Raw genomic sequence first — 14,728 nt, 5'->3', positions numbered from 1 at the left:
AAGGCCTTTTCTGCATCTATTCAGGTTATCATGTGGTTTTCATCATTAGTTCTGTTTATGTGATGGATCACATTTATTGATTTGCCTATGTTGAACCAGCCTTGCATCCCAGGAATAAAGCCGACTTGATTGTGGTGGATAAGCTTTTTGATGTGCTGCTGGATTCCGTTTGCCAGTATTTTATTGAGGATTTTCACATCGATGTTTATCAGGGATATTGGCCTAAAATTTTCTCTTTTTTGTTGTGTCTCTGCCAGGTTTTGGTATCGGAATGATGCTGGCCTCATAAAATGAGTTAGGGAGTATTCCCTCTTTTTCTACTGTTTGGAACAGTTTCAGAAGGAATGGTACCAGCTCCTCTTTGTACCTCTGGTGGAATGTGGCTGTGAATCCGTTTGGTCCTGGACTTTTTTTGGTTGGTAGGCTATTAATTACTGCCTCAATTTCAGAACTTGTTTTTGGTCTATTCAGGGATTTGACTTCTTCCTGGTTTAGTCTTGGGAGGGTGTATGTGTCCAGGAATTTATCCATTTCTTCTAGATTTTCTAGTTTATTTGCATAGAGGTGTTTATAGTATTCTCTGATGATAGTTTATATTTCTGTGGGATTGGTGGTGATATCTCCTTTACCATTTTTTATTGCGTCTATTTGATTCTTCTCTCTTTTCTTCTTTATTAGTCTGGCTAACAGCCTATCTATTTTGTTGATCTTTTCAAACCAGCTCCTGGATTCATTGATTTTTTTGAAGGGTTTTTCGTGTCTCTATCTCCTTCAGTGCTTCTCTGATCTTAGTTACTTCTTGTCTTCTGCTAGCTTTTGAATTTGCTTGCTCTTGCTTCTCTAATTCTTTTAATTGTGATGTTAGGGTGTCAATTTTAGATCTTTCCAGCTTTGTGATGTGGGTATTTAGTGCTATAAATTTCCCTCTACACACTGCTATAAATGTGCCCCAGAGATTCTGGTACATTGTGTGTTCGTTCTCATTGGTTTCAAAGAACATCTTTATTTCTGCCTTCATTTCATTATTTACCCAGTAGTCACTCAGGAGCAGGTTGTTCAGTTTCCATGTAGTTGTGCAGTTTTGAGTGAGTTTCTTAATCCTGAGTTCTAATTTGATTTCACTGTGGTCTGAGAGACAGTTTGTTATGATTTCCATTCTTTTGCATTTGCTGTGGAGTGTTTTACTTCCAATTATCTGATCAATTTTAGAATACGTGCAATGTAGTGCTGAGAAGAATGTATATTCTGTTGATTTGGGGTGGACAGTTCTGTAGATGTCTATAGGTCCCACTTTGTCCAGAGCTGAGTTCAAGTCCTGGATAACCTTGTTAATTTTCTGTCTCACTGATCTGTCTAATATTGACAGTGGGGTGTTAAAGTCTCCCACTATTATTGTGTGGGAGTCTAAGTCTCTTTGTAGGTCTCTAAGAACTGACTTTATAAATCTGGGTGCTCCTGTATTGGGTGCATATATATTTAGGATAGTTAGCTCTTCTTGTTGCATTTATCCTTTTATCATTATGTAATGGCCTTCTTTGTCTCTTTTGATCTTTGTTGGTTTAAAGTCTGTTTTATCAGAGACTAGGATTGCAACCCCTGCTTTTTTTTTTTTTTCTTTCCATTTTCTTGGTAAATCTTCCTTCATCTCTTTAATTTGTGTGTGTCTTTGCACATGAGATGGGTCTCCTGAATACAGCACACTGATGGGTCTTATTCTTTATCCAATTTGCCAGTCTGTGTCTTTTAACTGGGGCATTTAGCCCATTCACTTTTTTTTTTTTTTTGAGATGGAGTTTCGCTCTTGTTGTCCAAACTGGAGTGCAATGGCATGATCTTGGCTCCCTGCAACCTCCACCTCCGAGGTGCAAGGGATCCTCCTGCCTCAGCCTCCCTAGTAGCTGGGATTACAGGCATGTGCCACCACACCTGGCTAATTTTGTATTTTTAGTAGAGATGGAGTTTCTCCATGTTGGTCAGGTTGGTCTTGAACTCCTGACCTCAGGTGATCCACCCACCTTGGCCTCCCAAAGTGCTGGGATTACAGGCATGAGCCACCGTGCCCGGCCTAGTCCATTTACATTTAAGGTTAATATTGTTATCTGTGAATTTGATCCTGTCATTATGATGTTAGCTGGTTATTTTGCGCATTAGTTGATAGAGTTTCTTCACAGTGTCAATGGTCTTTACAATTGGGTATGTTTTTGCAGCGGCTGGTACCGGTTGTTCCTTTCCATGTTTAGTGCTTCCTTCAGGAGCTCTTGTAAGGCAGGCCTGGTGGTGACAGAATCTCTCAGCATTTGCTTGTCTGGAAAGGATTTTATTTCTCCTTCGCTTACGAAGCTTAGTCTGGCCGGATGTGAAATTCTAGGTTGAAAATTCTTTCCTTTAAGAATGTTGAATATTGACCCCCACTCTCTTCTGGCTTGTAGGGTTTCTGCTGAGACATCCGCTTTTAGTTTGATGGGCTTCCCTTTGTAGGTAACCAGACTTTTTTCTCTGGCTGCTCTTAATATTTTTTCCTTCATTTCAACCTCGGTGAATCTGATGATTTGTGTCTTAGGGCTCCTGTTCTCCAGGAATATCTTTGTGGTGTTCTCTGTATTTCCTGAATTTGAATGTTGGCCTGTTTTGCTAGGTTGGGGAAGTTCTCCTGGATAATATCCCGAAATGTGTTTTCCAACTTGGTTCCATTCTCCTTGTCACTTTTAGGTACACCATTCAAACATAGATTTGGTCTTTTTACATATTCCCATATTTCTTGGAGGCTTTGATTCTTTTCATTCTTTTTTCTCTGATCTTGTCTTCTTGCTTTATTTCATTGAGTTAATCTTCAATCTCTGATATTCTTTCTTCCACTTGATTGACTCGGCTATTGATACTTGTGTATGCTTCACGAAGTTCTTGTGCTGTGTTTTTCAGCACCATCAGGTCATTTATGTTCTTCTCTACACTGGTTATTCTAGTTAGCAATTCGTCTTTTTTTCAAGGTTCTTAGCTTCCTTGCATTGGGTTAGAACATGCTGCTTTAGCTTGGAGGAGTTTGTTATTACCCACCTTCTGAAGCTTACTTCTGTCAATTCATCAAGCTCATTCTCCATCCGGTTTTGTTCCCTTGCTGGCGAGGAGTTGTGATTCTTTGGAGGGAAAGAGGCATTCTGGTTTTTGGAAATTTCAGCTTTTTTGTGCTGGTTTCTCCCAATCAAGCCAGTGGATCTTAGTTTGCTGGGCTCTATGGGTGTGGGACCCACTGAGCCAGGCACCAGAGGGAATCTCCTGATCTGCTGGTTGTGAAGGCCGTGGGAAAAGCACAGTATCTGGGCCAGAGTGTACCATTCCTCCCTGTACAGTCTCTCATGGCTTCTTTTGACTAGGAAAGGGAAATCTTGCAACCCCTTGTGCTTCCTGGATGAGACGATGCCCCACCCTGCTTCGGCTCACCCTCCATGGGCTGCACCCACTATTCAACCAGTCCCAAAGAGATGAACTTGGTACCTCAGATGGAAATGTAGAAATAACCCGCCTTCTCTGTCAATCTCTCTGGGAGCTGCAGACCAGACCTGTTCCTATTCAGCCATCTTGCCAGCTCTCTAGCATGCTGATTTTTCATGCTGATTTAGCATGAAAATCTGGCAGAGTATTTTCTTGGCAGTTAATTAATTTTGTTCTACTTCGGTTAGCAGTTTTATAAACCAGTTAGTCTTTTTATTAAAGTTTTAGGGATTCTTACCCCGTCTAAATGATACGAATTTAAAGTTATTAGAAACCTGTATTCAAGAGTGCTTTTTAGGGTCCTTTTTATTCTTTCATGAACTTTCTAAAAGGTACCATATTCTAGGATTTTGCGTGTTTGTGAAGTTTTCAGAAATTGCATTAGCATTAAGTAATTAACTTAATGTAATGACTTTAAATAGTGATATTTAAAAACACAATTCACAAGGAAATGTGGTTATCTCTGTGGTCTGTGATAACTTAACATAATAACCTTAATTATGATTGAAGGGATATACTCAGACATTAGAATTTTAGAAATCCTATACAATTTTGGAACATATATTAATATTATTCATTAAAATATAACCTGAAGAAGATTAAACATTGGTTTTATTTTGACAATCCCATGTAACTAAACATGTCAGATAATCCTGTTTACCTCTCCTTTGGATGCTCCAAGGGCCCTCTGTAGCATCCAAAAGTTGGGGGTTAGAAAGACAATTTTGAAGCTGAAATTTCATTTTGGGAAGCCTATGAAATATGTTAAAGGTTTAAAACACTTAATATAATACTTAACCAGTTTGACCATGAGGTGAGATTCTTGTAAACATTTTGTAACCCTTTACAAATTTTTGTTAAAAAGCAGATCAGTGCTCTAAGAAAAACATGTTGTGCTTTTATTGCAATTTTAATTTACAGAAAAACTTAACAATACCCCTTTATCTTTAGCCAATGTCCACACAGAATTTCTTTTTATAAGATTAACTTTTCATAAACCTTCCACAATGTATTCAAGCCTTTAGCTTTATTTTAATCTAATTTAAAACAATCTTTTAACCCTCTAACCTAGGCAAAAATTTACATTCCTGTGCCTTCTTATAACCTTTTAGTAAAAACGCATTTTAGTTTCCTTACACACCTTGCATGTAAATCTATTTTCAGTAGTCTCGATTACAGGTTGTAATGGCAACTGTTAGCAACTTTTAATTTTGGTGCCTAAATTTCCTTTCATGTATCCTTTCATGACTTATGCACACTATCTATGACATGCTTCGACTTTCTGACTTGTCCTAATCATCCCTCTTTTTAAGCAACCAGTTATTTTACTTTAGGACAAGAATTTACCATAGAGCTTCCTTTCTTATATAAAATCTATTTTCTTTATAACCTTTTTTGCATAGGTAGGGGAGCATAGCTAATTTCACATGTCCCCAGGCCTTATTGAGAATCTAATGCCTCCAAAGTAGGTAAATTGAACAATTTTCAAAAGTCAAATCAGTTTATGACCTTAAAGCATTAGTAAACCTAATATCTGACCTGTCTAATTTAGACAAAATGCCTTTATTTTACCAATAATCTTTAAAGCCATTTTTATTTCCCAAAGATTACTAAAGTTACTTGAACTAAGACATTACAGTTTTTATTTTTTCTTCCAAAAGTGTTTTATGTAAGCACTTATTTTTCTTTAAGCCAATTACTTAGAGCTCTTTTATATAAACATCACACATACAACACATATATAACTACACAGAGAATAAGATCCAGTAGTTGTAGGATTTTTCATTTGCCAGTTTCTTCATTGGATTACTGACCTTGGGGTGGAGCCCATCAAGAAATGGCTAGGAAAACATGCAGTTTCTGGGGTCTAATAAGCAGGCACAGCTGGAAGGCAAAATGGATTTTGAGAGAGATCTATTTGCTTTTAATTCTTGAGGTTCCATGAGGAAAACAGAGGGTTTTTTCCAAAACAGGATCAGTGGCACCTTCTTTATTTTTCCCAAGGAGTCCTAGGCTATCAGAAGTTATCTTAGGGCTGCTCATGTGTGCCTTAAGAGTGACAAGACAAAATGGAGAAAAATAATTCAGTCGACTGAGAAGAAAAAACCTTTTTCAGCAAAACAAGATCCACAAAAAGGAAAGACATAAAGGTGGCCAGGCACGGTGGCTCATGTCTGTAATTCCAGCACTTTGGGAGACCGAGGCGGGCAGATCACGAGGTCAGCAGATCAAGACCATCCTGGCTAACATGGTGAAACCCCATCTCTACTAAAAATACAAAACTTAGCCAGGTGTGGTGGTGGGCACCTGTAGTCCCAGCTACTTGGGAGGCTGAGGCAGGAGAATGGTGTGAACCCAGGAGGCAGAGCTTGCGGTGAGCTGAGATCATGCCACTGCACTCCAGCCTGGGTGACAGAGCGAGACTCCGTCTCAAAAAAAAAAAAAAAAAAAAAAGGAAAAGACATAAAGGCCTTTTAAATATACCTATAGCTTGGATATCCACTTTTAATTAAGCTGACTCTTAACTATAGTGTTCTTTAAAAAAATCCTTTTAAATCTCTTGTTACCCAACTTTAGCCATGCCAAGTGGCCAATATTTCTGGCTTTTGAACTTTACCTCCCAGGTGCTCAGAGAAAGGAAAATTCAAGACAGTTCATGGAAGGGAAGAGAATCAGCAAATGATAAAGTTCCCACAGGTATCAAACCAGAAAGGACTCATTCTTTAACCCAGGAATCGAACCCAGGCCACCACTGTGAAAGTAAAAAACTTTAGCTACTGAGCTACAGTGCTGGGCAGTCTCCATTGTGCTTCCCAGAAGGACTCTAGAGTACTTAATTTTGAGCTTGCAAAAGCTTTTAACTACTCAACATAATTTTTAGAGCTAACTGTGACATGAACCCTAAAATTCCTGTTCCCTTGAAGGCAAAGACCAAGAAAAAGTACCACCACATGGTTACAAAGTCAAGCTCCCAAGAATGTAAAACAGATGGAGACCTCATCCAGTTTTTTTTTAATGCACTTCAGTGTGTTGTTGTTCATTTGGAACGTTCCATTGTAAGTCATCTTTAGTAAGATTTTGCTATTTCTGTAAGACTTTGCTGCCTCCCAAGCCTAATGTATAAACTGGAAGGAACTCTGCTTTTCAGAAATTAAGGATCTCATTTTTACCTGAAATATTGGCTTTGCTTTCAGGTTCCCTTGATGAACTTAGCCAATGATTTTTCCTACCTAAGTGTGCAAGAAAAATGAAACAAAGGTGTAGAAAACAAAAAATCCCTGTGAATTTCCAAATGCCAAATTTTACAACCCCTGCAATACTACCATTTACTACCAGTTTCTTTCTGACCTAGTCAAATCTAAGAGGCCTCTAATTGGATCCAAGCCTGTTAATTACTGATCAAATCCAGTCCTGGACCCAGTCCAGTTTCCATTGTGACTTCTGAACCCAGTTTGGAACAGAAATTTGCTCAAAGAAACTTGGAGAGTTCAAAACACAAATCCGTGGAGCTCTGAAATCCAAAAGAGAACTTACCATGATCCCCAGCCACTCTGAGAGATCAAAGGACACAAGTAGGTCCAACAGGTTCCTTGCTTGTTCACTCAGTGCTCCTGGGGGTCGTTAGAAGGTCTAATTCATATCCCGCTTCTGACATCATCTAGTAAAAGAAAAACTTCAGCCAATTTAAAGGAGTTTAATTGAGCAATGAACAATTTGTGAATTGGGCAGCCGCAGAATCACAGCAGATTCAGAGAGACTCTAGGGATGCCTTGTGGTCAGAACAAATTTATAGACAAAAAAAAAAAAGAGAAGTGACATACAGAAATTGGCAGTGATGTACAGAAACAGCTGGTTGGTTATAGGTTGGCATTTGTCTTATTTGAACACAGTTTGAACATTTAGCCATCTATGAGTGGTTGAAGTATGGTCCACTGGGATTGGCCAAGACTCAGTTATTGTTACAGGCACATACTCCTAAGTCAGGTTTTCGCTCTTGTCTGCTTGTTAAGCTAGGTTACAGTTCATCCACAGGGATTCAAATATAGAGGTATGAAGTCCTTCTCAGGCCATATTTAGTTTGCTTTAACACTTGAATTCCACCCAAACAAATCAGCTTGAATCAGCGTGAAGAGAAGTGTGACAATTTTTAAATTTGTCAATTCCTTACCAATTGTTTTAGTGTTTTAGCATTCAGCCCCAAAGTCCCTTACTCTTGGCCCCCTTCAGTTTTTTCCCTCCAGTGATGGTATTAGTAAAGATCTGTGGTTAGTTATTTAAAATGAGACTTTGAGAAAAGCAAGACCCTTGGATTTCTAAATTTTACTCATGCATTGTGTATTTCTAAGCTGCTTGATAGATTAGAGTTGTTTGGTGTGGCAGTTCCCCGGTGTGTCCAGTTGCTCACAAATTTTGACTTGAATGTTTTTTGCCAAATTGGCACTGAGTTTCTCCTTCTTGCCATCATTTGCTTCATGAAATAATCTTTCTTTCGTTTACACTTATAATCAAATGCAGTAGAAAGATTTTAAATGAGCTATTATAAAATCTACTAATGATTTCTTATCTACATAGGGTTTTTGCTCAGAACTTAATATTTCAAGATTTAAATTACACATTAATAAACATATTCCTAATACCCTTGTGAGGAGGGCAAACTAACATGGAATTTTATTTGAGGCTGTTTTAAAATATACTTGATTATAAAGTCCCTTGAAATATTTTAATGTTCAGATTAATGCCCCATAAAAAATCAATATTTGTGTTATTATTTAAACATGTCCTAGTGTAAAAGTTTAAGTAACACTAAGTTCATAACTAAGAATAACCTAAAAACTAATTTTCAGTTCATAACAAGAAATTAGGGCAATTCTTTGCTCATTTAATTATTTAAATAAGTACTCTTTTTAAAAAGATAAAACAAGAGATAATTCCAATATATTTATTTTACATTTGAACAGATACGTTTATTTAATACAACTATTCATTATCTATAAAAGCCTTAGTTCCGAAACAGAAGTGAGCAACAGAAAGCAAAATATTTTATTTATTCATTTATTTATTTATTATTATTTTTTGAGACAGAGTCTCGCTCTATCGTCCATGCTGGAGTGCAGTGGTGCAATCTCGGCTCACTGCAACCTCCACCTCCTGGGTTCAAGTGATTCTCATGCCTCAGCCTCCCAAGTAGCTAGGAATACAGGCACACACCACCATGCCCAACTAATTTTTATATTTTTGGTAGAGACGGGATTTCACCATGTTGGCCAGGCTGCTCTTGAACTCTTGGCTTCAAGTGATCTGCCTGTCTTCATCTCCCAAAGTGTTGGGATTACAGGTGTGAGCCAACGTGCCTGGCCCAAAACATTTTAAATATAATAAAACCCAAAGTGGGTAAATATATACATATATATATATATACACACACATATATATGTGTGTGTATATATATATATTCTCACGGTGTTGGTGTGCTGTATAAAAACTTTACTCCAATAGCCTGAATTTACTAATTTGGTCTAATTTTAAATACAGAAGAGAGTGTGAATTAGTAAACAAAACAACAGCAACCAAAAAAACAGAATCATAAAACATTGTATAAAGATGAGTAAAGAAATAATTTTTACCCTAAAGTCCAAGGTCAAATTGGGCTAGCAAAGTTCACTCAGCCATTTTGGTTGTTATTTAGTACAGGTCCTTAGAGAACCAATTTAAACAAATAAGTCTGATCTGTTGCTAACAGATCCGTTGTTAATATGTAAAAAGGTGTCTGAGATCAGCTTAGTCTCTTCTAAGTTCTTGGTACAACCTTTTTGCCCAAACCAATTTGTACTATCAATGCAGAGAGTGTTTTTAAACACAATGGCAGTGCTAATAGATAGCTTGGGGGAAAAAGTGGGATGTTTATGACTTGTACCTTTTCTTTCCAAAGCCCCACCCCACTGATCCTTAATATAAGCACACAGTCTAGGTAGAAACCAGTTCTCACTATGCCACACAACTGCAAGACATGTTCCCCAGCCTCCTTCTCCATCCACATCAAGAAAGTTTGGAGCTGTAACCATCATTACAACCCTATTTGAAATAATTACAAAATCTAGAATCAGAACAGCTTAAATTTTAGGGCTTTATTACATAACATTCTCTTTTTAAATATTCGGTAGTTATGGTCACCTTAGAAAGTTCTACAAAATATCCCTTAAGTTTTTCAAACTTTCCCACATGGGAATCTTCTGGTTATAACAGTTTGCTCTATTTAACATGTGTATGGTTTCACTGCTAGGGTGGTTCTCCCACTTATCTTGAATCTAGTGTGAGTGTTTTGAAATGTTTCTGCTCATTGAAAAGAAGCAGAGCAATAGAGATGAGAGGAAAATCTGAAAAGATAATGACACAATTTCCCACTTAATTTTCATTAAGTAAGAGATGAAAACTTTAGCTTCTGCATCAGGAAGTTTGATTTTTTTAATTAATTTTTTTTTGAGTCAGGGTCTCACTCTGTTGCCCAGAGTGAGTGCAGTGGCACGTTCATAGCTCACTACAGCCTTGACCTCCCAGGCTCAAGCGATCTTTCCACCTCAGCCTCTCAAGTAGCTGGGACCACAGGCATGCACCACCACACCCAGCTAATTTTTTAATATTCTGTAGAGACAGAGTCTTGCTATGTTTCCCAGGCTGGTCTCGAACTCCTGGACTCAAGCAATCCTCCCACCTCAGCCTCCAAAAGTGCTGGGATTACAGGCATGAGCCACTGTGCCCGACCTAGGCAATTTGATTTTTAACATACATTTTATTCTAGTTGACTTCCTAATCTCCTATATGATTGCCTGCTTCTTCAAATGTGTCATTTTTGTTTTTTAGGATTAAAAGAAGGATCTTATTGTTAATACCAAAGTGGCTTTATGAAGATATTCCTAATATGAAAAACAGCAATGTTGTGAAAATGCTACAGGTAACCTAACATTATCCAACAAAAACTGAGTGGCAATTGAGACCAAGAGTGCAGTCTAATAATTAGAATAGAATTTCCATTCAAATAAATAAATGTGCACACATATTAACATAATTATATAGACGTATAAAAACAAAATTGTACCTGTTTCAAACCATACTTAAAAGAGATAAGACAATAGAGTTGGGGGAAAGAAAACAGAGAAGAAATAAAGAAACAAACTTGTTCAAAAGAGAAAAGTGAAGTGGAAGATTGTGGGCCTTGGGCACGAGTCACCTGGTGACCAAACAATTGGTAGATGTCTTCAGGAACAAAGGGAGTAGGGAAGAAAAGCTCAATGAAATAAGCCTCAAAGACTCAAAGGGCTTCTGTTTCACATGAGATGGAGAGCCAGGTGGAGCCCAAGAAGGGCATCATTTTACTCTTTAAACCCAGTGGAATTTGAGAAAAGCAATATGAGAGAACTGTGAACAATAGTGTCACAGGGGTGGGCTAGGTTTCCATTCTGGCAAAGAGAAGGCCACACACCAGGAAGCCCCTGAGGGTACAGGGACATCACTGATTATAAAGGAGGGGAGGAACAAGTTATGTGTGTTCCTGATAACCCCTGGCCCTCGGGCTTGGCTGTCAAGGGGCTCAAAACCCAGTCCAAGGGACAGACACATCATCCAAGCCTCGCAATGCAGTGATGTAAGTGCAATGATAGAAACGAGCCCAAACATGTGATGGGAGTGGAGAGGGAACACTGAAAGGAGAGGAGCTGCTCGGGAGAAGCAGAGGGAATTCAAAGTCAGGGGGACCCCTGGGGGTTAGAACAGCATGTTGGGTAAGAAGATGAGGTGTTTGTAAAACAAATAGAAATGGCTCTGTTTCAAGCTCTGGTAAGCCTATTAGCTAACTCTTTCCTCAACTTCATGTCATCTGAACAAAGGGTTTCTAGGCTAAAAATAAAATACTTTTTCAAAGTTTGAAAACAACTGGTCAACGGAATAGAGTCTGAGTTCTGTAACACAAGACTTCTGTGATCTGATCCACTCACCATTCCAGCTTTACTCCAGCCACTCCTTATGTCAAGATTTTTGATGAAGCAATACCCAATGTGCTGTTCTTGCCCAAACCTGGCAAGATCCCTAAGGAGGCTGGGGCTGAAGAAAATTGGAATGACACTTCATGTCTGTTTATTCAAGATCTCCCTCTTTGCTAAACTCCTTTCCTATTCTGGGCTCCTGGAATTAGAGGCAAACCTTAGGGCTTCCCTCAGATAAGGTTTTGTTTTCTGCCCAAGAGACTAAGGAATGCTTAGTCTGCTTGGGTGGCTTAAACAACAAACATTGATTTGTCACAGTGCTGGAGGCTGGGAAGTCCATGATCAAGGAGCCAGTCAATTCACTTGCTAGCGAGGGCTCTCACATGGCAGAGGGAGAGATCATCTCTTTCCTGTCTCTTCTTCACTAATCCCATTCATGAAGGCTCCACCCTCATGACCTAATTACCACCCAAAGGCTCCACTTTCAAATAACATCACATTGGCTTCAACGTGAGGGGGGCTGGGGAGAGGGCACACAAATGTTCAGTCCATAACAGGGGGCTATAATATTATAATTGTGTTGGGTGACAGTTTGCCCAGGAAGGCCAGCCATCTGCTGGAAGGCCTGAAGTCCATTTATTGCCCAGAAAAGTCATCAGGCTAAAACCTTCACCCACCCTCTTGATCATCACGAACATGTCTGAATTGTGAGTAGATTTATTTATTTATTTATTTGCTGTTTTTTGTTTTGAGACAGAGTCTTGCTCTGTCACCCAGGCTAGAGTGCAGTGGCATGATCTCAGCTCACTGCAACCTCCGCCTCCCGGGCTCAACCAATTCTCCTGCCTCAGCCTCCTGAGTAGCTGGGATTACAGGCTTGCACTACTATGCCTGGCTAATTTTTGTATTTTTAGTAGAGACGGGGTTTCACCATGTTGGCCAGGCTGGTCTCGAACTCCTGATCTCAAGTGATCTGCCTGCCTTGGCCTCAAAGTGCTGGGATTACAGGCCTTATCCACCTTTAGAACCTCAACACCAAGCATTTGTCACACACTCATTCTCAGTATGTGAGCAAAATAGGATTCTCCCCAATCTTTTTTTATTTAAGCAACAAAGTATTTTCTTGTAACAAGAAATATTAATATTAATATTCTTGCCTCAGAAGACCAACTTTTAAAAGGCCCTAAAATTAAGTAATAAGTAATAAGTTAATATGTAAGACTCAATTTTTCTCTTTAAAACTTTTAAACCGAGAAATGTGCTTAAGAAGTGGATTATTTTTACTATTCCTTTTCTTCAGTCTTCTCATGCAAATTTAATAAAGATTTGGAAGCAAGCAGGATAACAAAAGACAAAAGGAGGAAATCATATGGGAAGATAAACAATATGAGAAAATGGAGGGAGAAAGGAAAGTTGAAAGAAAGCAAAATTCCAATCCTCATTCAATTATCCAGTTGGTTCTTTTAAATGTCTTTTGTAAAATAAAATGATGTCTTTTTTTCCTAGGAAAATAGTGAACTTATGAATAATAATTCCAGTGAGCAGGTCCTATATGTTGATCCCATGATTACAGAGATAAAAGAAATCTTTATCCCAGAACACAAGCCTACAGACTACAAGAAGGAGAATACCGGACCCCTGGAGACAAGAGACTACCTACAAAACTCGCTATTCGACAATACTACAGTTGTATATATTCCTGATCTCAACACTGGATATAAACCCCAAATTTCAAATTTTCTGCCTGGAGGAAGCCATCTCAGCAATAATAATGAAATTACTTCCTTAACACTTAAATCACCAGTTGATTCCTTAGACTCAGGAAATAATCCCAGGTTACAAAAGCATCCTAATTTTGCTTTTTCTGTTTCAAGTGTGAATTCACTAAGCAACACACTATTTCTTGGAGAATTAAGCCTCATATTAAATCAAGGAGAATGCAGTTCTCCTGACATACAAAACTCAGTAGAGGAGGAAACCACCATGCTTTTGGAAAACGATTCACCCAATGAAACTATTCCAGAACAGACCCTGCTTCCTGATGAATTTGTCTCCTGTTTGGGGATCGTGAATGAGGAGTTGCCATCTATTAATACTTATTTTCCACAAAATATTTTGGAAAGCCACTTCAATAGGATTTCACTCTTGGAAAAGTAGAGCCGTGTGGTCAAAATCAATATGAGAAAGCTGCCTTGCAGTCTGAACTTGGGTTTTCCCTGCAATAGAAATTGAATTCTGCCTCTTTTTGAAAAAAACGTATTCACATACAAATCTTCATGTGGACACATGTTTTCATTTTCCTTGGATGAATACCTAGGTAGGGGATTGCTGGGCCATATGATAAGCATATGTTTCAGTTCTACCAATCTTGCTTCCAGAGTAGTGACATTTCTGTGCTCCTACCATCCCCATGTAAGAATTCCCAGGAGCTCCACGCCCTTTTAATTTTAGCCATTCTTCTGCCTGATTTCTTAAAATTAGAGAATTAAGGTTCCGAAGGTGGAACATGCCTCATGGTCACACATACAAGCACAAAAACAGCATTATTTGGACGCCTCATATATTTTTTATAAAGAGTCAACTATTTCCTCTTTATTTTCCCTCATTGAAAGATGCAAAACAGCTCTCTATTGTGTACAGAAAGGGTAAATAATGCAAAATACCTGGTAGTAAAATAAATGCTGAAAATTTTCCTTTAAAATAGAATCATTAGGCCAGGCGTGGTGGCTCATGCTTGTAATCCCAGCACTTTGGTAGGCTGAGGTAGGTGGATCACCTGCAGGAGCTCGAGTCCAGCCTGGCCAACATGCTGAAACCCTGTCTCTACTAAAATTACAAAAATTAGCTGGGCATGGTGGCAGGTGTTTGTAATCCCAGCTACTTGGGAGGCTGAGGCAGGAGAATCACTTGAACCAGGAAGGCAGAGGTTGCATTGAGCTGAGATTGTGCCACTGCACTCCAGCCTGGGCAACAAGAGCAAAACCCCGTCTCAAAAAAAAAAAAAAAAAAAAAAGAATAACTAATATTTGCTTGCAAAGGGAGAGGCAAGTTTAATTTTCATTTTATCACTTAAAATTCTCTTGAGTAGATAAAAATATAGCCCCAAATGACAAAGTAAGTGAAGAATAGAAACAGAAGAGAAGTTAGGCGTTTGCTATATTATTTTTTTCCCCTACTCTCCATTCAGGTATTAGGGATTTGATCTTAGTGTGATTTGGGACTAACAGAGCTGTGAAACAATAATGTGTGGAATCATGAGTTGC

General features: G+C 38.6%; 1 protein-coding gene across 8 annotated transcripts in view; it reads left to right on the top strand.

The window, feature by feature from the left end:
- The window catches only part of IL23R (interleukin 23 receptor), a 141,885-nt gene that overhangs the window by 76,277 nt on the left and 50,880 nt on the right, over nt 1-14,728 (top strand). For 3 of the 8 annotated variants that reach the window (XR_010124293.1, XM_054483653.2, XM_054483634.2), the window contains exon 10: nt 10,348-10,438. Coding sequence is in view for 7 of the 8 variants with exons in the window: in XM_054483653.2 (XP_054339628.1) it covers nt 10,348-10,438 (91 nt within the window). In the remaining variant the exon portion in view is untranslated. Of the gene's footprint in view, nt 1-10,347; nt 10,439-12,056; nt 12,173-12,971; nt 14,485-14,728 lie in introns of those variants that run through there. The other 5 variants (XM_054483624.2, XM_054483617.2, XM_054483609.2 and 2 more) reach the window with 3 other exon arrangements.

This window comes from Pongo pygmaeus, chromosome 1 (genome assembly GCF_028885625.2).
Source record: "Pongo pygmaeus isolate AG05252 chromosome 1, NHGRI_mPonPyg2-v2.0_pri, whole genome shotgun sequence".
Taxonomy (NCBI): domain Eukaryota; kingdom Metazoa; phylum Chordata; class Mammalia; order Primates; family Hominidae; genus Pongo; species Pongo pygmaeus.
This window is presented reverse-complemented; position numbering and strand designations above follow the sequence as displayed.